This window comes from Electrophorus electricus, chromosome 2 (genome assembly GCF_013358815.1).
Source record: "Electrophorus electricus isolate fEleEle1 chromosome 2, fEleEle1.pri, whole genome shotgun sequence".
In the NCBI taxonomy this organism is placed as follows: domain Eukaryota; kingdom Metazoa; phylum Chordata; class Actinopteri; order Gymnotiformes; family Gymnotidae; genus Electrophorus; species Electrophorus electricus.
This window is the reverse complement of record NC_049536.1, coordinates 30455445-30473394: the sequence shown is the minus strand read 5'-3', so window position 1 is coordinate 30473394 and position 17950 is coordinate 30455445. Positions and strand designations below refer to the sequence as shown.

The 17950-nt window shown below is 41.0% G+C and overlaps 2 protein-coding genes across 2 annotated transcripts in view; both read right to left on the bottom strand.

The window, feature by feature from the left end:
• Positions 1-1557: 1557 nt before the first annotated feature.
• On the bottom strand, positions 1558-7370 carry lrrc58b (leucine rich repeat containing 58b). Its single transcript, XM_035520356.1, has 4 exons — positions 6763-7370; positions 3932-4060; positions 3388-3665; positions 1558-3219 (listed from the first exon to the last, which is right to left on the bottom strand). The coding sequence occupies exons 1-4, from the start codon at positions 7215-7217 to the stop codon at positions 3026-3028; spliced, it is 1056 nt and encodes a 351-aa protein (XP_035376249.1). The 5' UTR covers positions 7218-7370; the 3' UTR covers positions 1558-3025.
• Positions 7371-7888: 518 nt separating this feature from the next.
• The window catches only part of fstl1b (follistatin-like 1b), a 30467-nt gene continuing 20405 nt past the window's right edge, over positions 7889-17950 (bottom strand). Inside the window, exons 5-11 of the mRNA XM_035520363.1 lie at positions 17028-17060; positions 16511-16641; positions 14420-14538; positions 13210-13322; positions 11022-11132; positions 10527-10603; positions 7889-9789 (exon numbers count right to left, since the gene is read on the bottom strand). Coding sequence (XP_035376256.1) covers positions 9748-9789; positions 10527-10603; positions 11022-11132; positions 13210-13322; positions 14420-14538; positions 16511-16641; positions 17028-17060 — 626 coding nt within the window. The 3' untranslated portion in view covers positions 7889-9747. The remainder of the gene's footprint in view (positions 9790-10526; positions 10604-11021; positions 11133-13209; positions 13323-14419; positions 14539-16510; positions 16642-17027; positions 17061-17950) is intronic.

The window sequence follows — 17950 nt, the reverse complement described above, 5'->3', positions numbered from 1 at the left end:
GAAGTTGAGACAAAACGTTCTGTTCTGCTGCCAGTAAAAGGGAGGCTTAGAACGTCCAACTCCCAAAAAGTGTTCTAACAGCTCACAGAGCAAACATGTCTATCCTTCAAAGCCATCAAAGTCCCGACAGTACTCTCATCAGAACAGCCTCAGTGCAGAGAAGAATAGGGTGCAGTTTGTGTTAGCGGGTCCTGGCATGATACTCAGCTAGAAAGAAAGAGTGAGATGTAATGAAGTGAACATTTGGGATCAGGGGTGAAAAGGAGACCTCTGTGCAGCAGCAGTGGGGTGCTTAACATTCACATGCTAATGAAGCCTTGCAAACCAGAGAGGCGCATGACGAACTGCCTAACCTCTTCTGACCTGATAAGCATCTGCTCTGTGGTTTCTATGGAAAAACATCAGAGCCAGGCAAAACAAATAAGCTGAAATCCTGAAATGACAGAGGACAAAAGTGGTAGACAACTGCACTGAAGACACTAGAACAGGTACCAGAGTCCTCTCCCAAGATTGCGATGAACATAGCAGCCATATTAACTATCCTAATGACAATATTCCACAGCCCTTACACTCACACAGTAATACAGTGGAGGAAAGGCAATACCACATTCAAGTCTACATAAGTTCCAGGGAGACAACAAAACAGTTCTGTAAGTCACTCTGGACTAGTGCATTTACGAATCACCCATTATAAGTTACACTTCCCAAAATTGCTATGCTGGCTTCAAACCTGGTGACTGGAAAGGCCACTGAAGAACACTGAAATCCTCGTCATGGTGCACATTGCTAATAAGAAAGTAGCCATTATAAGATGCATAAATGGTGACCATAAAGGGAGAGTCAGTAGCATTCAAATGATGCTTGACTGATATTAGGGGGCGTGATGTGTGCCAAGAAAACATTTCCTAAACCTACACCACCAGTCTGAACTGTTGACACAAGTTTATATCCATGGATACAAGGCTATGGATTCATGCTAACTTCTGACCTCAGTATTTGTTTATCACAGGAGAAATAAAGATTTTTCAAACCATGTAAAATTGTTCTCGTCTTCAACAGTTCTGTTCCAGTGAAACAATGTCCACTCAAACTCTACTTCCTCACTGACAGGAGTGGAACCCAAGCTGGGCTTTCAATATGGTAGCTTATTCGCCTCGATACTTGATGTACATGTTCTGTGTAAACTCAATACACTGCTGTGCATGAAAATACAAGATTAACAGTTGAAATAGACAAATCAACCAATCCATCCATCTGATCACATTTTATTACACTCATTCTGAAGTTTGATCTGAATATTAAAGTTATTGTTGGCATGGTTTTATGCAATGTATTGCCACCATAATTGGTTGATTGTATAATTGCATGAATAAATTACGTGAGGTAAACAGGTGTTCCTAATAAAGTGGCTGGCAGGTGTGTTAAAGACAAAGCACAACATTCATTTTTCTTAAATATTTTGAATAGACTAGTTATGAATGACAAACATCTGATTACCCCAGCTTATCCCCACCATAAACCAAGTCTCTTAAAGGACTGATCCAAGAAACCATACAATGTTTTTATAAGTTTATTTTATTTTTAATAAAATTCCTTTATTATCAGATTCAGTATTAGAGGGAAAAGTGCATTTCTCAAACACCATCAGAGATCTAGAGAGCCTACTGAACACTACTGCCTTCATATTAAATAAAATATTTTCTTCTGTGCCAGGGAGACCTTGAAGAAGTGTTACAAGTGGACTTGGTACAAAAGCAAAACACAAGGAAGTAAATTATCAATTATTAAGTAAAACAATTAAGATGAAAATTAAGGATGTCATTATTTAATGAATATATTTTCCAGGTGCAACATTCAAACTTTGTGATTAAGAAAGTTTGGCCTTTTTGATTGGATTTTTTGTTTTTTTCTGAATTGTTTTTTTTTTGTAGTAAAACTAAGCAATTGACAAGTAGATTTATTTTTCTTTTATAGTACAATATTAAGCCTCCCTTAATATTAAAATGTATTTATTTACTTGTTACTCAAGAATACAGTTAAAGAAATATGAAATGTTTCCACTCGAAAAGCAGTGTAGTATCACATTCTTTAAAAGGCAAAACAATTATACTACAAGATGGACAAGTTTAGATTTTAAACGTAAAGTCCTCGGATGTTTAATTTCCAAACCTGTATCAACCTACGTTTTAGATCGCTTTGGGAATCTCGCCCCTGGTGACCTTTTAAACTAAATATGATTTTTTTTTTTTTTACATTTTTTAAAAAAACTTTCATCCTATAGAGAACCATGCTCAAAAAGCAATGTAACAGACACCTTTAAAGACAGCATACTATTATCCAAACTCACAAAATCCAAAAAACACATGAAAACCTGAAAAGTACATGTGAAGCCAAAGGATATGAAGTTACTAGGTAAAACTATTTTAGATCTGTTTAATTTATCCTTCAATCTCTCGCACACACACACACACACACACACACACACACACACACACACACACACACAACTACATGTAGACAAACACACTTGCACACACTTTTTCTAACTTTTTTCTTTTTAATTCACAGTAAATCTATAGAAAAGTGTGCGTTGTTTAGCAAGTGGTAGACAGGATGAACAGATCTCCACACTTCCCCACTATCACCAAACACAGATACTTACCGTCTCTTTCATAGCACTTAAAAAGCCCAAAAGAGCTATGCCCTCCAAAGGGTTTGATCATCAAGGCACCTTGGTTAAACTATTAAATGCCAAGCAAAGCACAACGCCAAGTGGCTTTGATTTACTTGGTTAGAAAAGGGAACACAAGTCCCTTTTGTTTAAGCATTTGACAATATTACGTGTGCGTACCTGAGACTTCACACTCAACACATTTTGAAATATGGGCCTAAAAAACAAAATGTCCCCTCAACTGACAGACTCTAAACAAATCAGCCACAAAGTTCAGTGTGTTTTCAAAGCAGCACCAGATAGAGAGACAGAAGGAAAGAGAGAAAGAGAGAGATTGAGCACAGTGCGTGAGCACTATCCCAGCAGCACTCTTTGCAGGCGGTCTGCTGGCACAGACTGGTCATCGTCTGAATCGGCATCACTCTGTGGGTTGGAGCTGCAGGGAGAGGAACATTCTGGGGAGCACAGGTAGTGCATGAGTGGCAGACGGTACTTCCCACAAAAATCCACAAACTTGATGTGGCGCACGCACGAGTCGAAGTACACGCCTGGAGGGGAAGTAATACATTAGGAGGGCACTATACCGCATCTTATTTGAAAAACAAAGACAACTGCAATTCTTTTAAAAAATTATCGAAACCCTATCCGAGCTTAATACATCTGGCTAAAGTATGGAAAATCGAAAAAGTTCAGTGTCTCAATGACCTCTGTCTCACCTGCACACTTGGGATTGGGGCACTTGCTGGCAAGATCTAAGTATCTGATAAGGTGACTGGGCAGGTCTTCTTCTGAGTACTGCAGATTGCGTGACTTTATGGTCCGACCAGCCAGCTCCAGAAGGGAAGGGGGGTCGTAGGTCATGTCCTTGACAAAGCGCACAACCAGGGGGTTGCCACGGAGACTGAGCTCCTGTAGCTGCACCAGGCTGAGGATCTCACGGGGAAGATAGGTCAGAAGATTATTGTGGAGACTGAGAGAGCGCAGGGAGTGGAGTCTATTGGAGAGAGAAAGAGACAGCAGGAGAGAATCAGCAAAAGGAGACAAGGGTGAGGGAGATACAGAGAGGGATAAAAGAGAATATGGAGCAAGACAAGAAAGGAAACAAACAAAAAATGAGGAAGCACAGCGAAAAAGGAAATCAACGGGAGAAGAAACATTGCTTCAATGTGTTTTACTATGCTCAGCAGAGAAAAAAAAGTACAATTTATCCTGTTCTGTGAAGTGGTTCCTGTGTTTTAGGGTGAATGCTGGCATGTGCACCTAGTGAACTGTGGCGGGATGCTCTGGATGCGATTGTCACACAGCACCAGGTAGGTGAGGAAAGGCAGGCTGGCCAGTTCCACTGGGATAGTGGAGATCAGGTTCCCCCCCAAATACAGCATCTCCAAACTGTATGCAAAAAAAATTAAAACCACAACCAAACATTTTCATTCTAAATAATCAGTGAGTGACATTATTATAACAGTGATTAAAATGACACCTCACCGTCAGCTTGTTTAAGAGGTGGTCAAAAAAAAAAAAAGCAAAAACAAAACACAAAACCAATGTCAGTTTAAAATGCTGATCTAGTCTTTCTGATGGCTATGCAAAGAAAGAGGAAAAGTCTTTTAGCACCAAGCATATTTCTAAGTGAATCCTTCCTTGTGTGTGTGTGGTAACTGAGACTTTCAAGGTACCTTTTACCACTACGTCTGCTTTGTCTGTGAGGGATCACCAATGAAAACGTACAACAGAACAGACAGACAGAGACTTTAATGCAGGATCTCAACACTGATAATTTTCATCTATGTTCAGTCTGAGTTGGTTGATTTTCTCACCGAGTTGCCCAGAAAGAGCCATTCATTCCTAAATCAATGCTTCATTCTCCAGCAGAGCCAGCATGGTCGAGACTTCGCAAGTACTGCTCAAGAGAGCAGGGGAAAGACAGCAGGAGAGAGCCAGTGAGACAGACAGAGGGGGGGAGGAGTGAGAGGGAGAAAGATCGAGAAAGGTAAAGGGAGAAACTGAGTGGGAGAGAGAGAGAGAGAGAGAGAGAGAGAGAGACAAAGAGAGCATGCAAGCGAGAGACGGGAGCCTGGGTCCTTGAATGGACAGAGCCAGTGTATAATGTGGGCAATGTGCGTGTGCTTGTGAGCAGCTGGCTTTGTGCCAAGCTGCACCCTGATGAGTCACTGCTCCGAAGGCGCCCCAGTGCTGCTCAAGCCCTCATCACTACACCGCAGCACCACCTGGATCACCCCTGCTGCAGCCTGCACACTCACCACAAGGCTAGTGGAGAAGGCAACACAGCCATTAACTCGGCTATCTGGACCGTGACGGCTGTCGGACAGGTTTAGCACACAATGCTTGAGCGGGCAACTGAGGAAACTGGGTAAACAGGTTTACAGGAGCATGACGCATTAAATAAATAACTTGGCTAATATTTAGCAAAATAAGCCTATTTTTCATTAGGGCTGCAAAATTGTTTTTATTTTACACTTATATAATAGTTAACTCTGCTAAATTTCATTCTTGCGTTACAAAAGCTCATCATTTAGATGATTCTAAATTGTAACGGTAAATGATCAGTTCACCCTAATGCCCTTTATTCATCATGAGGCTCATTTCATCCTAATAAACTACTTTATTCATGTGGCTTTGTTACTGATCAACTGTCTAGTCTTAGAACTCTTAGTCTGATTCCGCAGTAATCTTCCTGCAGCCCATTACAAGCTGTAGCCTGAACTGGCAGGCCATGACTCACTCTCTGGCCCAGACAAAGCATGCTCTGGTAATGTGAACAATCGATATGGCACAAGGTATATGGAGACAATGACACTACAGGTAATACTTAAATGAGGTCAGCTAGCAAAGACATGCAAAATGAACAGCCTGATTTAAATATCCATGTATACATAATACACCATAAACTGATAGCGTGAGTAGGAGAGAGGAAAGAAAGGAAGTGTGTGAGAGGAGTGAGAGAGAATGTTTGAGAGGGACCAGTGGAAAGCAAAGGTAACGCAATAGTTTTTCTGATGCCCCACAAGAAGCACATCTCGCAAACTACTATTGGAACACCGCTGACCTTTAACCTGGAATGGTCTGTGTATTCTGTGCTGCTGTAAGTGTTTATCATTCCTGCTATGTCAAATAAAAACAGAAAAGAGGAAAGAGAAGCAGCAGAGTAAACACAGTTGGTTTCTGCAGGAAAAAAAAAAAAAGGTGGAACTGGATTGTTTCCTGGTCAGGGGTCAGCAAAATGCCTAACTACATTTCAGAACCATTTTTCAGTAGTAGTTCACTACAGTGAGTACTCAGAATCATCTTCATACTTCAGAACTACTTTGTGCATCTGAACTCTGAAAAACATTTTGCTGGCTGAACCAGACTGATTCTCATTTCACCAAAATCAATAAAGCTACCACAAACATCCTGATATGCTGTCAAAGAATTTGTATAGGTAATATGTATGAGACCAGATGTTTTTCTTTCACCCAAGTAAAACTATTGGTTCAACCACTGTGCTACTGCACTGTACTGTACTACTCTACACATGCCTTAAGACTACTGGGTTCAGTTTTAAAAGGATTGCAAGTAAACACTCGTTGATGTTGTTCAGTCTAAGGCTAGGCCAAGGCAAGTCCTAAACATGCTAACCTTTAAAAAAAAAAAAAAAAGAAAGATACAAAACGGCTGATGGGGTTTCTTTTAAAAATGATTTCGCATGTGTTCCCACACCAAAGAAGGGGGGGGCGTTCCTCGTCGCAGCGTTTCCAAGCGTTAGATGGGACGTGAATGCCAAGTAGGACACAAGCTAGCAGACGATTCGTTTGTTCCTCTGCCAACGAGAAAATCTTACGCAAAAGACAGAATTCTTCAGTGATGTTGAAAATACAGCCTTTGTACTGTATTGATAACTGTACTAGACATATTGATCCAAGAATATCGAATTCGAATCTGGCGATTAGAAATCTCACTGCGAAAACGGAAGCAATATTTACCGGGTTATTCAGTGAAGCAGAGACGCGCTTTGGCGATAAACTTTGGCAAAAGCTTTCCTACTTTATTGCTACCAATCACTACTGTCGTAGCACATTCCTGCTCCTCACCTGGTTAACTTTTCTATTTCTGCGGGGATACTTTTTAGTCTGTTTCCTCCGAGAGACAGAGACTGTAACCGCTGTAGCTCTAAAAACTGTGCGGGTATTTCCTCAAATCTGTTCCCACTGAAGTTCAGCACTTGCAGCTGTAATGTGCCAAATTCCTTGGGCATTGCAAACTCATCCAAGCGATTGTTCTTAGCAAGCAGTGTCTTAAGTTTGGTCAGTCGGGTTATGTCTTCACAAATGACCGACAATCCATTGTTGCTGATGTCCAGAAACTCAAGGTTTGTGAACCAATGGATCGAATCGGGAAGCACCATAAGTCTGTTATGAGAAAGGTGAAGGTGCCTGGTGTCTTTCCTCCGTTTGTCGCCAATGCTGTTAAAATTCAAACTGTTAGAGTTCAAATGCGACAAATCTAAAACGTCTTCGACGCCGCTGGCTCCTTCGAAGAGTTCCATTTTTAAATTCAAAAAATCAACGACTCCTCGAGCAAAGTTTTTGGGATGAAGCTACCTCTCAAAACACAAATGGTTGTCACTGGGGTTACTACACAGAATGGGTCGCACAGGCTACTCCAGAATAAAGTGTGGGACATTTACACAGCGCCTCTGCCCAACAACACGACGGCATCTAGTCGTAAAATAGGCCGTATACAGGTTCCGGGGCTGATCCCACTCCGCATCCCCGCCCCGGTGATATTAACCCGTTACTGTCCACCACGTAAAGAGAGAATTAACCCTGCTGCAATAATCCTTATTAATATCATTATATAGTCGTACGTGGATTCATGAGCAAGGCATCATAATTCATAGACATTTTTTACATTTTGTAATCTTTTATGTAGGTTTTAAATTATTTTAAATAATTTTTTAGGTGTCGAGGTCGCTTCCCCCATTGTTGTGAAGATTGCCTTAGGCTATAGCAGCAAGACGTTTGCTTAATGCTACACAAACTGATGTTATTTCTAGACACGTGCTCCAGATGCTCGGACCTGGCGCAAAACTAGTAAACGTGCATATTACGTCTCTCCTTAATCACGATGTCAAAAAGCTGCAATTAGTTTCTCACTTACATGAAAGGGTAAACCCAAAAAAAAAAAAAGTTTGAGTAACAAATTAAAATCCAGTGAAAATTGTGGAACTTTTCTTTTACTGACATACAGTACAGAGCCAATAGTCATTATACAAGTAAATTCAGATACAAGTCAACAAGATAGTCTTTACATTAAAATGATTTAATTCTGTCCCTGTTTATGTGAAATGACATTGTATTCTGTCATACTCCAAGGATAAAATTTGGTAAACTGCCATAACACTATAAAGCTGATTCCTAGAATAGATGTTTAAATTTCATAAGTGAAGGCCATTTTATCGGTGGCGCTTAAGGATGTTTTTAAGGCACTCATTACCACAAAAGATCCTTGATATTACTGGAATTTAGTGGAAAAACAACAACAAAAAAGGCTGGCACACACCTTTCTTTCTATCTCTCACACACACACACACACATTTGCAGGCACATACACACTCAATAAGAATGCATCAAAGCTAAATAGGTGACAGCGATTCTAATCCTTATTCTGACCGCTCTTTGAAATAAAAGGTATAGTGTTGTTGCTGGGTCCAGAGTAGTGGTTTACCTGGAGGTTTGTACAACATTTAAACACCCTAAACATCAGGCTTTGGTTTTAAACCACTTTTCCTGTACTCATTCCATTCAGTGCCATCCAAGAATGTCAAACAAAATTCCATGTGTCTCAGTGGAGCACGTTAACTTTGATCTTATACAGTTCTTGTGTTTTTCTTTTCTTTCACCTTGTTGGTCTATTTTTTTTCTAGTGCACGAACAAGCACTTTCAGACTGAAATGAGCAGAGCAATAGTTTTAACAATTAATACTACTTCTAATTGATGCCACTACATACAAGCAGAAGCGAAGCAGACACGAAAGGGTTCCTGTGACGCATTGTGAAAGAGTTTCTATCTGTATGGAGAGTTCTACCTGTATTTTCTATCTGTGCAGGCCCAAACCACAAGCCTTTTATGGAAGACCTGAAGAAACATGGCTTATGATGGAGTGCTAGTTCAAGGCAGGAATACAATCCTAAAAGTATTGGCAACTCTCCTCAAAAACACCAGTTCCTCAAGTGTCTTGCCGCGCAAATGTCTGTTCTAGATCTATTACCCAATGTTTCCCCATTATACTGAAATCTAAAAGTAATCTAGAAATATGCTGATGCAAGAGGGCAATGCTGAAAAATCAAAGGAATACACATTAGCACCTTTTCGAAAGGTCTCAAGACTATGGCTGCCTTGTCTGTGTGGAGAGAGAGTGCATGTGAGGGGAGACTTGGCAAAGCCTTGGCTGCCATCGCTGGTCTGAGTTCCCCTAGAGCTTCAGCATCATCTATATGCTTCCACACTAGTAGTATCTCTTGGGTGGATTCACTGCTGAGGTAGCAGTAGCTTTCATGTTGCCATAACAACCACAAGGGTCCTGCTACAGCCTCCCCCAGACACTCCTCTCCTCCATCCACTGCCATTGTCTCAATCAAAATCAACATGTATACAAAAAAATAAAAAATAAAAAATTCAAAAACAAAAAAACATCCATAATAATAATAATAAAAAATAATACATAAACAACCGCGTACAAAATAGCCCCCAGATAAAGTGCAGGGGCCTCTTAGGCTTAAGAGTAATACTGTAAAATAAGAGACAGTCCTCGGTGACACACAAACACCTAAACATCAGCTAAAGGTATAGTTAGCTACAGCTGTGACCTAACAAATGTCAACCCAAAAAACAAGATTATAATGATGGTGCACATAAACCGATAACAGATACACATACTATATTCAAAGAGATAAAACAATACATGGTGAGATTCTCTCAGCAACAGTACGTAATGTCAGGATTCATTGTGGGTGATCAGTAGGAGAGGAACCTCTTCCACATCTCTCTCCTCTCTCTAATTTCTCAAAATGTCTTTAAACCTCCTTTGTGCTGGACTTCATCTTCTCCACCGTCTCCTAAGAAGGAAACCACAATGTTAAAAGGCACTCTGTGATTCTTATTCAGGACTTTATGTATGTCAATCTTACTTTGACATTATGATTATTATCTATGTCTCAGTCTATTCTCTTATAACTGCTGGCTTGCATGCAAGGGGTTAAGTTGTGGATAGTGGAACTGTCTGAAAAAAAAAAAATCTGTTGCAACGTAACAGCAAAAACATATGAATAATCAGTAAAACATCATCAAGGACATACGGTTCTTAAAACACTACCCAATGAGATATCAAAAACTGACCTGCTGCCAATGAGAAATTCTAATTTGTCAGGTCATGGAGTCTAATTTAATATATAAATTGTGTATAAGCATTAACTTTAGGAAGTTATCAAACACTGTTCATGTGTGAGTCTTCCCAACCACACATCACTGGCACCAGCTTAATAAAACAACAGGGACAAACTGAAGTCATTGCTACTTAGGCATTTTTATTAGTTTTGAAGCTGTAAAATATCTTTTAACTTTGTACAAGCATATACAGCATGATTGGCCTTGTTCAGTGCCAGTTCTGGGGAGCCACAGCTGAGTGCTGTTTAGTGTCTTCCACAATTCACTTGCAAGAGCTCCTGTGGCCTGCAGGACTGGAACTGGATATAGGTTGTTGCTGGCAGTTTAGTGCTTCTAAAGCACACTGTCACTGACCCATTTTTCTGATAACCCACTTATTTGAGTGATATGTGAAATAGCCAGTGAGGACCTGATGTTTGTTGAGTTCGGCCACATGTCGGCTCCACTCCTCATCGCCAGTAGCTGGCTCCAGTGCTGGACTCTTGTCTGTGAACAGATTTTCAGTCATTATTTAGTCCGTGTATTTGGACAGAAGGTGAGTTAGTTGTTAGGGCTCCCAATTACCAGCTAGGTGGCTGCAGGGTTCGTAGAATTGGAATCATTGGAGTGTTGTAGATGGAAAAAGCCCTATAATCCCAAACCTGTGTGTACCTTTACGCACTTAGTTCTTGTCCACAAATGAAAACCATAAAAAACTGTTTCCTGACTCTGAGAAATAAGAATATGTTCTCAAAATGCCTTACTTGGGATCACTTCTTTTACTAACAATGAATTCATATGCTTTATAATTTACAACCTTATTGAAAGGTTTTGCTTCAGAGTAATAAAGCCAAGTTTAAAACAGTACACTTTTTTAGTATAATTTTCCATTTTTAATCAATTTTAATTGTATTTTGAGCCTCACCGTCACAGGTCATGGCAGTGCAGACCCAGTTGCCACATGCACAGACACAGCGGTTACAGTCCACTTGAGTCTCTGCTCCGTCTTCGTAGGTCTCATCCTCCAAAGCGCACTCTGCAACACAGAGTCCCTAATCACCTTCATAGCACACTCTGATCACTCTCTTCCCCATATCACACTCAGCAATACACAACACACTAATCATCCTCATCCCCAAAGCACAGATGCACACAACACACTAATTTATGTCATCCCCAAACCACACTCTACAACCTAATACACATTAGACACCTTCATCCTTCAAAGCACAATCTGCAACAAAACACACAAACATGATACATGCTATATTAATTCAGCCCAAAATATATCCAGAAGTACCAAACACACAAACATGACCCATGCTATGATCAATCAGCCTGACACACGTTACCAAATTTGCATTTTTACTGCATTTTTTAAATTACTCTGCTATGTCCCAGAGTATCGAGACAGTAGTAGGTAAACTTACTGTTGAGATCATAATGCTTGTATTTAACTGCTGAGAGCCTCAGGGAGATAAGAGAGCCACTGAAGACATATCTGCACAGTCTCTGGTTCTCAGTAACTATAACAGCTAATGGCCTTCCAAGAAATCTGCTTCTAATTTTGCATAGACAAGCAAACTGCCATGTGCACTGTGTGAAACAGGCACAACCATTCCAACTCTCTTTCTGTGCACCACCTATTACCACATCTTTGTACTTTATCTTTCATCTCTTTATTCTTTTCATATTTTTCTTCCTTTTTATTCTATCCATTTTCCTTTTGTGGCATACATTTTCTTCTTCTGTAGTTCGGCAAAGAGCCTTTCTTTTTTCTGTCTTTCCTCACTCGCTCTTTCTGCTTATCGCTCCCATTCCTGGCATTTCTCCTCCTTTCTAGCAGGAGTTCGGCAAAGAGAAACAAAAGAGGGTCCAAGATCTGGAAAGGAATGTGTGTGCACTGCAAGTTACGATGACATAGCGCTATGTAGAAATCTACCCTCTTCCTCCCCCCTGAACTCTGGCCCACTTTTTCACTGCAGAGAGGCAGACATGGGCAGCTACAACCAAACTGCAGAAAAAAATCTTATTCATCTCATTCACATAGTGCACTCCACCATAAGTCCAACATCCAAACATTGCATACCAGCTAGAAGAAGTGGGTACGGGGACTCTCTGGGATGAAACATGAAGCATCCATGAATTCTGTCAAGCACTGGCCTCCACATATAAGATGATGAGCAAGTGTCTCAAACACATGGAGGAAATGGATACCCTGGAATTAGAGGGTATCCATGGCAGGATATGTCCATCCATGGAACATACCTTTGACAGACAGCAGAGGTGGCTGATGTAAGACAGTCCTGCCAATGGCTAGAAAAGGCAGGACTAGTGTACAACAAAGGAGCTAATCAAGACAGCACAAGAACAAGCATTAAGCTGTCTGTCACAACAGACAAGACCCAAGATACAGTGCAAAGGGGTTCTTAAAGCATCTAGTAGCAGGGTGCCAACTATGGCAGGAGGCACAACAGCAGGATCATATGCAGGAACATATGCAAAGCATTTTAGCTGGACCCCTCCAAGTCCAAATAGATGGAACCTTAGAGACTGGTGAAGAAAATAAAACATTCTCTGGGACCTCCATGTGCAGCCAGACAAGCAAGCAATGGCAAACAAGCCAGATATAGTGATAATAGACAAGCTACAGAAATTAGCAGTGGTGAAAGATTTGGCAAGTGCTTTTGAAGTAAGCATGCAAAGGATAATAGGGATGGAAAGAGGCAATAGAGAGAATGTGTAAAGCTAATGTGAAAGTCTCAGTGGTGATGGGGGTGCTTGGAGCTGTGACCACTTAGCTGGAGAAGTGGCTCCAACTGACTTAGGGGTTTATATATATTTGCAAGACACTGTATATACTGTATATATCAGAATACAGAGGAGAGGGGGTTTGAATGTTTCAAATGCCACCCCAAGCAAACTGCACGCAAAGTCATATGTTTATTTCAAAGCAACAGTACATGCTCTTTAGCGCAATGATGCTGTGCAGAATGCTAGAATTTTAGGGTGAGTATTGTGGTCAGCATATGAACTGTGAATGGTGGGGTGAATCCAGAGGACTGTTATGTGATTTGTAAATGTTCAGTGTGAGCAAGAGAGTGGGGACTCACTCTTCTCAGGGGGGCTGAATCCTGGCCGGAGGCAATTGAGAAACTCATCGAAGCTCAGTTTCCAGTCCGCGTTCTGATCCGAGAGCTCAATCAAGGCATCCACACACAGGCTCCTGTACAATCAGAGACCACAGAGCTTAACAAAGGCACCGTTACTGTCCTTTAAATATTTTGAGAGCACAGATGTTATTACAATCTAACAATTTTATTATTCTGTTTATTTTTGTTTATTCTGTTTATCTTGTTACAAATGTGACAAGAGATGGATCAGGGGAGTTACAAAATGTAGGATGATCATGGCTGTGAAAACAGACACAGGAAGTGTCTTTGCAGCACTGGAACGTGTGGCCACTACAGGCAGTGACTGTTGGTGTGACTTTTCCCTTATGGTTCTGTTCACAAACACAGAGCCGCTCTGAACCCACATGACCCTGACCCCTACTGGCCACACAGAGGCTGTATCTGCCTCCCTCTCTACAGTCTGCTCCAATCTCATTGCAGTTCACAGGTTTGAGAAGTTTTTCTTTAAGACCAAAATATGAAGGTCCACGTTTTGCGACAGAACATGTGAAACGGTGAATTACGAGGTCTTAACTGAACACTGAAGTCTGCAACTTCTCGTAAAGAGTATGGTACTGATCCATTAATTACACATTATAGCCCACGGTGTGTACAAAATACCGTATACGCATCATTATCACCTCAGTATAATGTTAGAGCCTGTAGCGTGAAAACCCACATGCAGAGGTTAAAGTACATATACAGAGAGCAGCTTTTACTGCTGTTAGATGTAAATGCTATGGGGAGGGCTTGTTTATATAACTTTATATAATACATAAAAAACTCAGTCAACATCTCTTGCTGTAATGATAACGAGAACATGATGTGTCAGATATAGTCTAGCAGGATGTGCATCAATTATGTGCGCATGTGCACTAGGTTTGAGGCTTATGCAGTGCATAAGGTTATGGAACTGATATGAAAGTGTTTATTTTCAGTGCTGGCTTGACTTTATGGTGCCATGTTTTAATCTGATTATAATTACTCCCACAATAAAATGATTCTTAACATTTTTTACATAATGACATTTTATTTTTATGACTAAGAGGCAGAGGAAGAATTTTGGTATAAGCATCAGTGTACATGTTTGTGTGCAGGTATATGTATTTGCATGTGAATTTGTGTGTGTGTGTGTTTGTGTGTGTGTTGCCTGAGCAGACGGTTGCTCTCCTCCTCGGCATATGAGCTCAGCTCCACAGCGGATTCATTGTGCTGGATGAACCGCAGCAGTTCAGATGAGTCCAGCTGCGAGTCGCCATTATCGTAGTTCTGCAGCAAAACATGAGGACAAACGTGACCAAGTACACATTATGCTAAGACACCTTCACTCTGAATGGGGAATCTAGTCACACTAAAAATAGATATCTAGGTGCTGTCCTGAGCAAGCCAGCCCTATATGAATAACTCATTACATGCAAATTCCTGTTAGACAAATTCCTGTTAGACTAATATTCATAACATTACTATCACTCTTTTGAAAAGGTTTTGTAAAACTAAACTAAGCAATGGCTGAGAATTGTGATGCTCTCACACAGAGTTGGTCTACTACACTGTATAATGCATGTAATGGATAATTTGTTCCTTACATAACTGCCAATTATGAAACTTGACTGTGATTATTATTTCAGTTGCTTATGGAAAGGACTAATTTTTCTATGTTTGTTATTACAATGTGAACAACAAAATAAATGCAATAAAGACAATGGGCTTCAATAAATCAATGAAGGGATTTGATTATGAGATTAACATGGACAATCCACATAAGAAGATTTTTATGAAAGAATCTTTAAAAACATGGTAGGGATGTGTTCCCCCAAGGAGCTTTCCAGGTGATAAATCATTCCAAATCCCCAGTTAGTTTTTACAGTGCTGTGACCTTAGTTTGGAGAGAGTGGGGCTGATAAGTGATGTTCCCCCTAGGGCAGTCCAGCAGGTAGACAAAGGACAGAGGACAGGGTGGAAAAGGCAGAGCAGGAGATCAGCTTATCTGATCAGTGTGCAGTTTACTGACAAATACAGCTAGATATAGCTGTGCAACTGCCAACAACCACACACTCTTTTACACATGACTCTCTCTCTCTCTCTCTCTCTCTCTCTCTCTCTCTCTCTCTCTAACATGCACACACAGGCATGCACATACATGTGCACACACATGCAGAGAGCAGTGCAGACACACACACACACACACACACACACACACACACACACACACACACAAAATAAAACTGTTCTGCATAGTCCTGACAGTATCTCCTCATAGCTCAAATAAAGGTAAAGGACGTGTCATTTCTACTAATATTTTTAAAGGATTTTTGTGTGCTTCTCCTCCTCCTCCTCCACTCCTTCCTATAGACCAGTGCTAAAGGAGTCCACTGCTCATCTCACCTGCCATTCACAACCACAATACCAGCGCCAACACCCCAATCTTAACTAATGATCAAGTTTACACTCCATCTCCTCAACAAATTGTCAAGCCTTACCTGAGCTGTCACTGGCATTTAAAAACAGCGAACACACAACACTGTGAAGAGTATGGGGCACAATGAACTGACACTAAACTGCTAAATTGCTAGAAAGTTTAGCATCCAGTTGTTCTCCTGTGTAAGGAGTTGTAATAAGCATTATAGCATGACAATCCATGCAGAGCAGAGCAGTGCTGCTTCATGGCCTTGGTACGAAAACACTTCTGCCAGCCTGGCCACAGGCAGCGATGAGTCAAATGAGGTAACGGCAGTCATCTTCTAAATGCCGTGAGACAGCTTTCACAGAAATGACTGGTAATGTCCTGAGGCCACTGTAAGGATCAGTGTGGGGGACACTGATACCCCATGTGAAGGGTAATAAACACAAAAGACACCTGGACCTGAGAGTTACCAGAAGTAACCAGAGACAAAGCCAAGACCATCCTCCCTCCACTTCAGTCCTTTGATTTACCTATCAATGGACTTACAGGTGCACAGAGTGATTGAGACTGACATTCTGAATGCAAAACAAAAGAAAGAGTCATGGTCCATAGAATAAAGACAGATTTGTGACTGTGAGGTCCCTTATATATGTGTGTGTGTGTGTGTCAAAGTGGCCACGCCCTCATTGTGTCTCACACACACCTGCGCTTCATCATGTATGCGAGTGATCCTGTGTGTGGAGTAAGAGCCAATGATATTCTATTTCTGTGCATTGTAAGGTTGCCTTTCTGTGCACTTTAAGACACCCAGAAGTGTCTGCACCTGTCCAAACCCACCTTAAAGTAATTGAGCAGGATATTGGTGAAGTTGGAGCCCTTGCTGAACCAGCCGTCCGGCACGACCTCAGTCTGCAGCCACTCAATCACACGCCTGCGCAGTTCATTACGGTCAGCCACATAGCAGACCACTGCCCACACACACACACACACACCACAGTAAATAGAAAGAAGTAACCAACCAATGCACATTTTCAAGATGGTCTAATTTATTTAAATAAATAAACCTATAAATTTGACAATTACAGGTTGAGTTATTCCCTTGAGCATTATGTATTACTAATTAAATAGCGAAACAGGGTGAATTGCCCTCATTAATCTACTGTGAAAGTAATGTGCTGTGCTGACTAAGCACATGGCTGCATGGCCTCATTCACATGCACTCCTCAATATCTCAGTGTGAGCTCATATTGCTGATCAGCAGTGGAAGGCCTGATCGAAGGGCCTGGATGATAAGAAGGGAGATTTGGGTAGCTCAGCATGACTCAGCACTCAGCAGGAATAACGGTGCACTCACCTGGGCTGGCAACAGCTTTATCCGCTTTTCTCTCTGCAACGGCAAAAGAGAAACCTCATGGCTCTCTCCAGAATGGAGAACACATGTTTGTATTTCACCATTGATTTTTTTTACCATCTTGACTGTGATATTTGTATGACTTAAAAGTGATCACTTTACTTGCTTGTGAAGCTAAAAATAACCCCCCTGAACTCATTCAGTCTTCCTCTCTCTTGAAAAGTATTTTTTATAAAAAATATCAATCACGACAAACTCTGGCGACTCACATTCACATGGGTATTGATTTTTGGTAATTACTGCTATAAAACATTAACTCAGTTTAAAATAGCAGCAGTACAGAAGGTGTGAGGTGGTCTGGTTGGTCTGTGAGCCTGAGAGAGCAGTCTGGTCAATGTCCACTTCTTCATTCAGTCACTAATAAACCCATGGTAATGAGATCAGCGGGTTCGTACAGGTGCAGACCTGCAGAACTCAGTTCACTGATCTCCTGATCAACTACCTGCTCATTGCACAAGTGATCACCACACGTGTTATACAACCATGGGGATGTTAGATAACTTAAATTTCAATCAGAGTCATGATAATCCAAACCCAAACTGCACTTAGACAACTTTTTTTTTTTCTCTTTTGGCTATTTCTTTTTTTCCTTAACATGTTGACAAGAATTACAGTTCCAGTATGGGCATGACTTCACAACATTATTATAATTTTTTTTTCTGAAAGAAAAGGGATAATTTCACATCCAGAGACCAAACTCTTTTCAATCAGGACTCCACTGTGGAGATCCAACCTAACGCATCCAGATCTGATTGCCATGCATAAACACGGTAGATAACATAAGCTTTATTTATTTAAATAGACTTAACCACAGCATGAGGTACAAGGCCTCGTTAGCAATGCCCTGCCCCTCACCACACCCTATT

Coding starts and splice junctions, on each gene's coding strand:
- lrrc58b (XM_035520356.1), bottom strand. CDS start 7,217: ATGGAACTCTTCGAAGGAGCCAGCGGCGTCGAAGACGTTTTAGATTTG. Junction 4,061..6,762: donor GAAATAGAAAAGTTAACCAG/GTGAGGAGCAGG, acceptor TTTTGCATACAG/TTTGGAGATGCTGTATTTGG. Junction 3,666..3,931: donor ATCCCGCCACAGTTCACTAG/GTGCACATGCCA, acceptor TCTCTCCAATAG/ACTCCACTCCCTGCGCTCTC.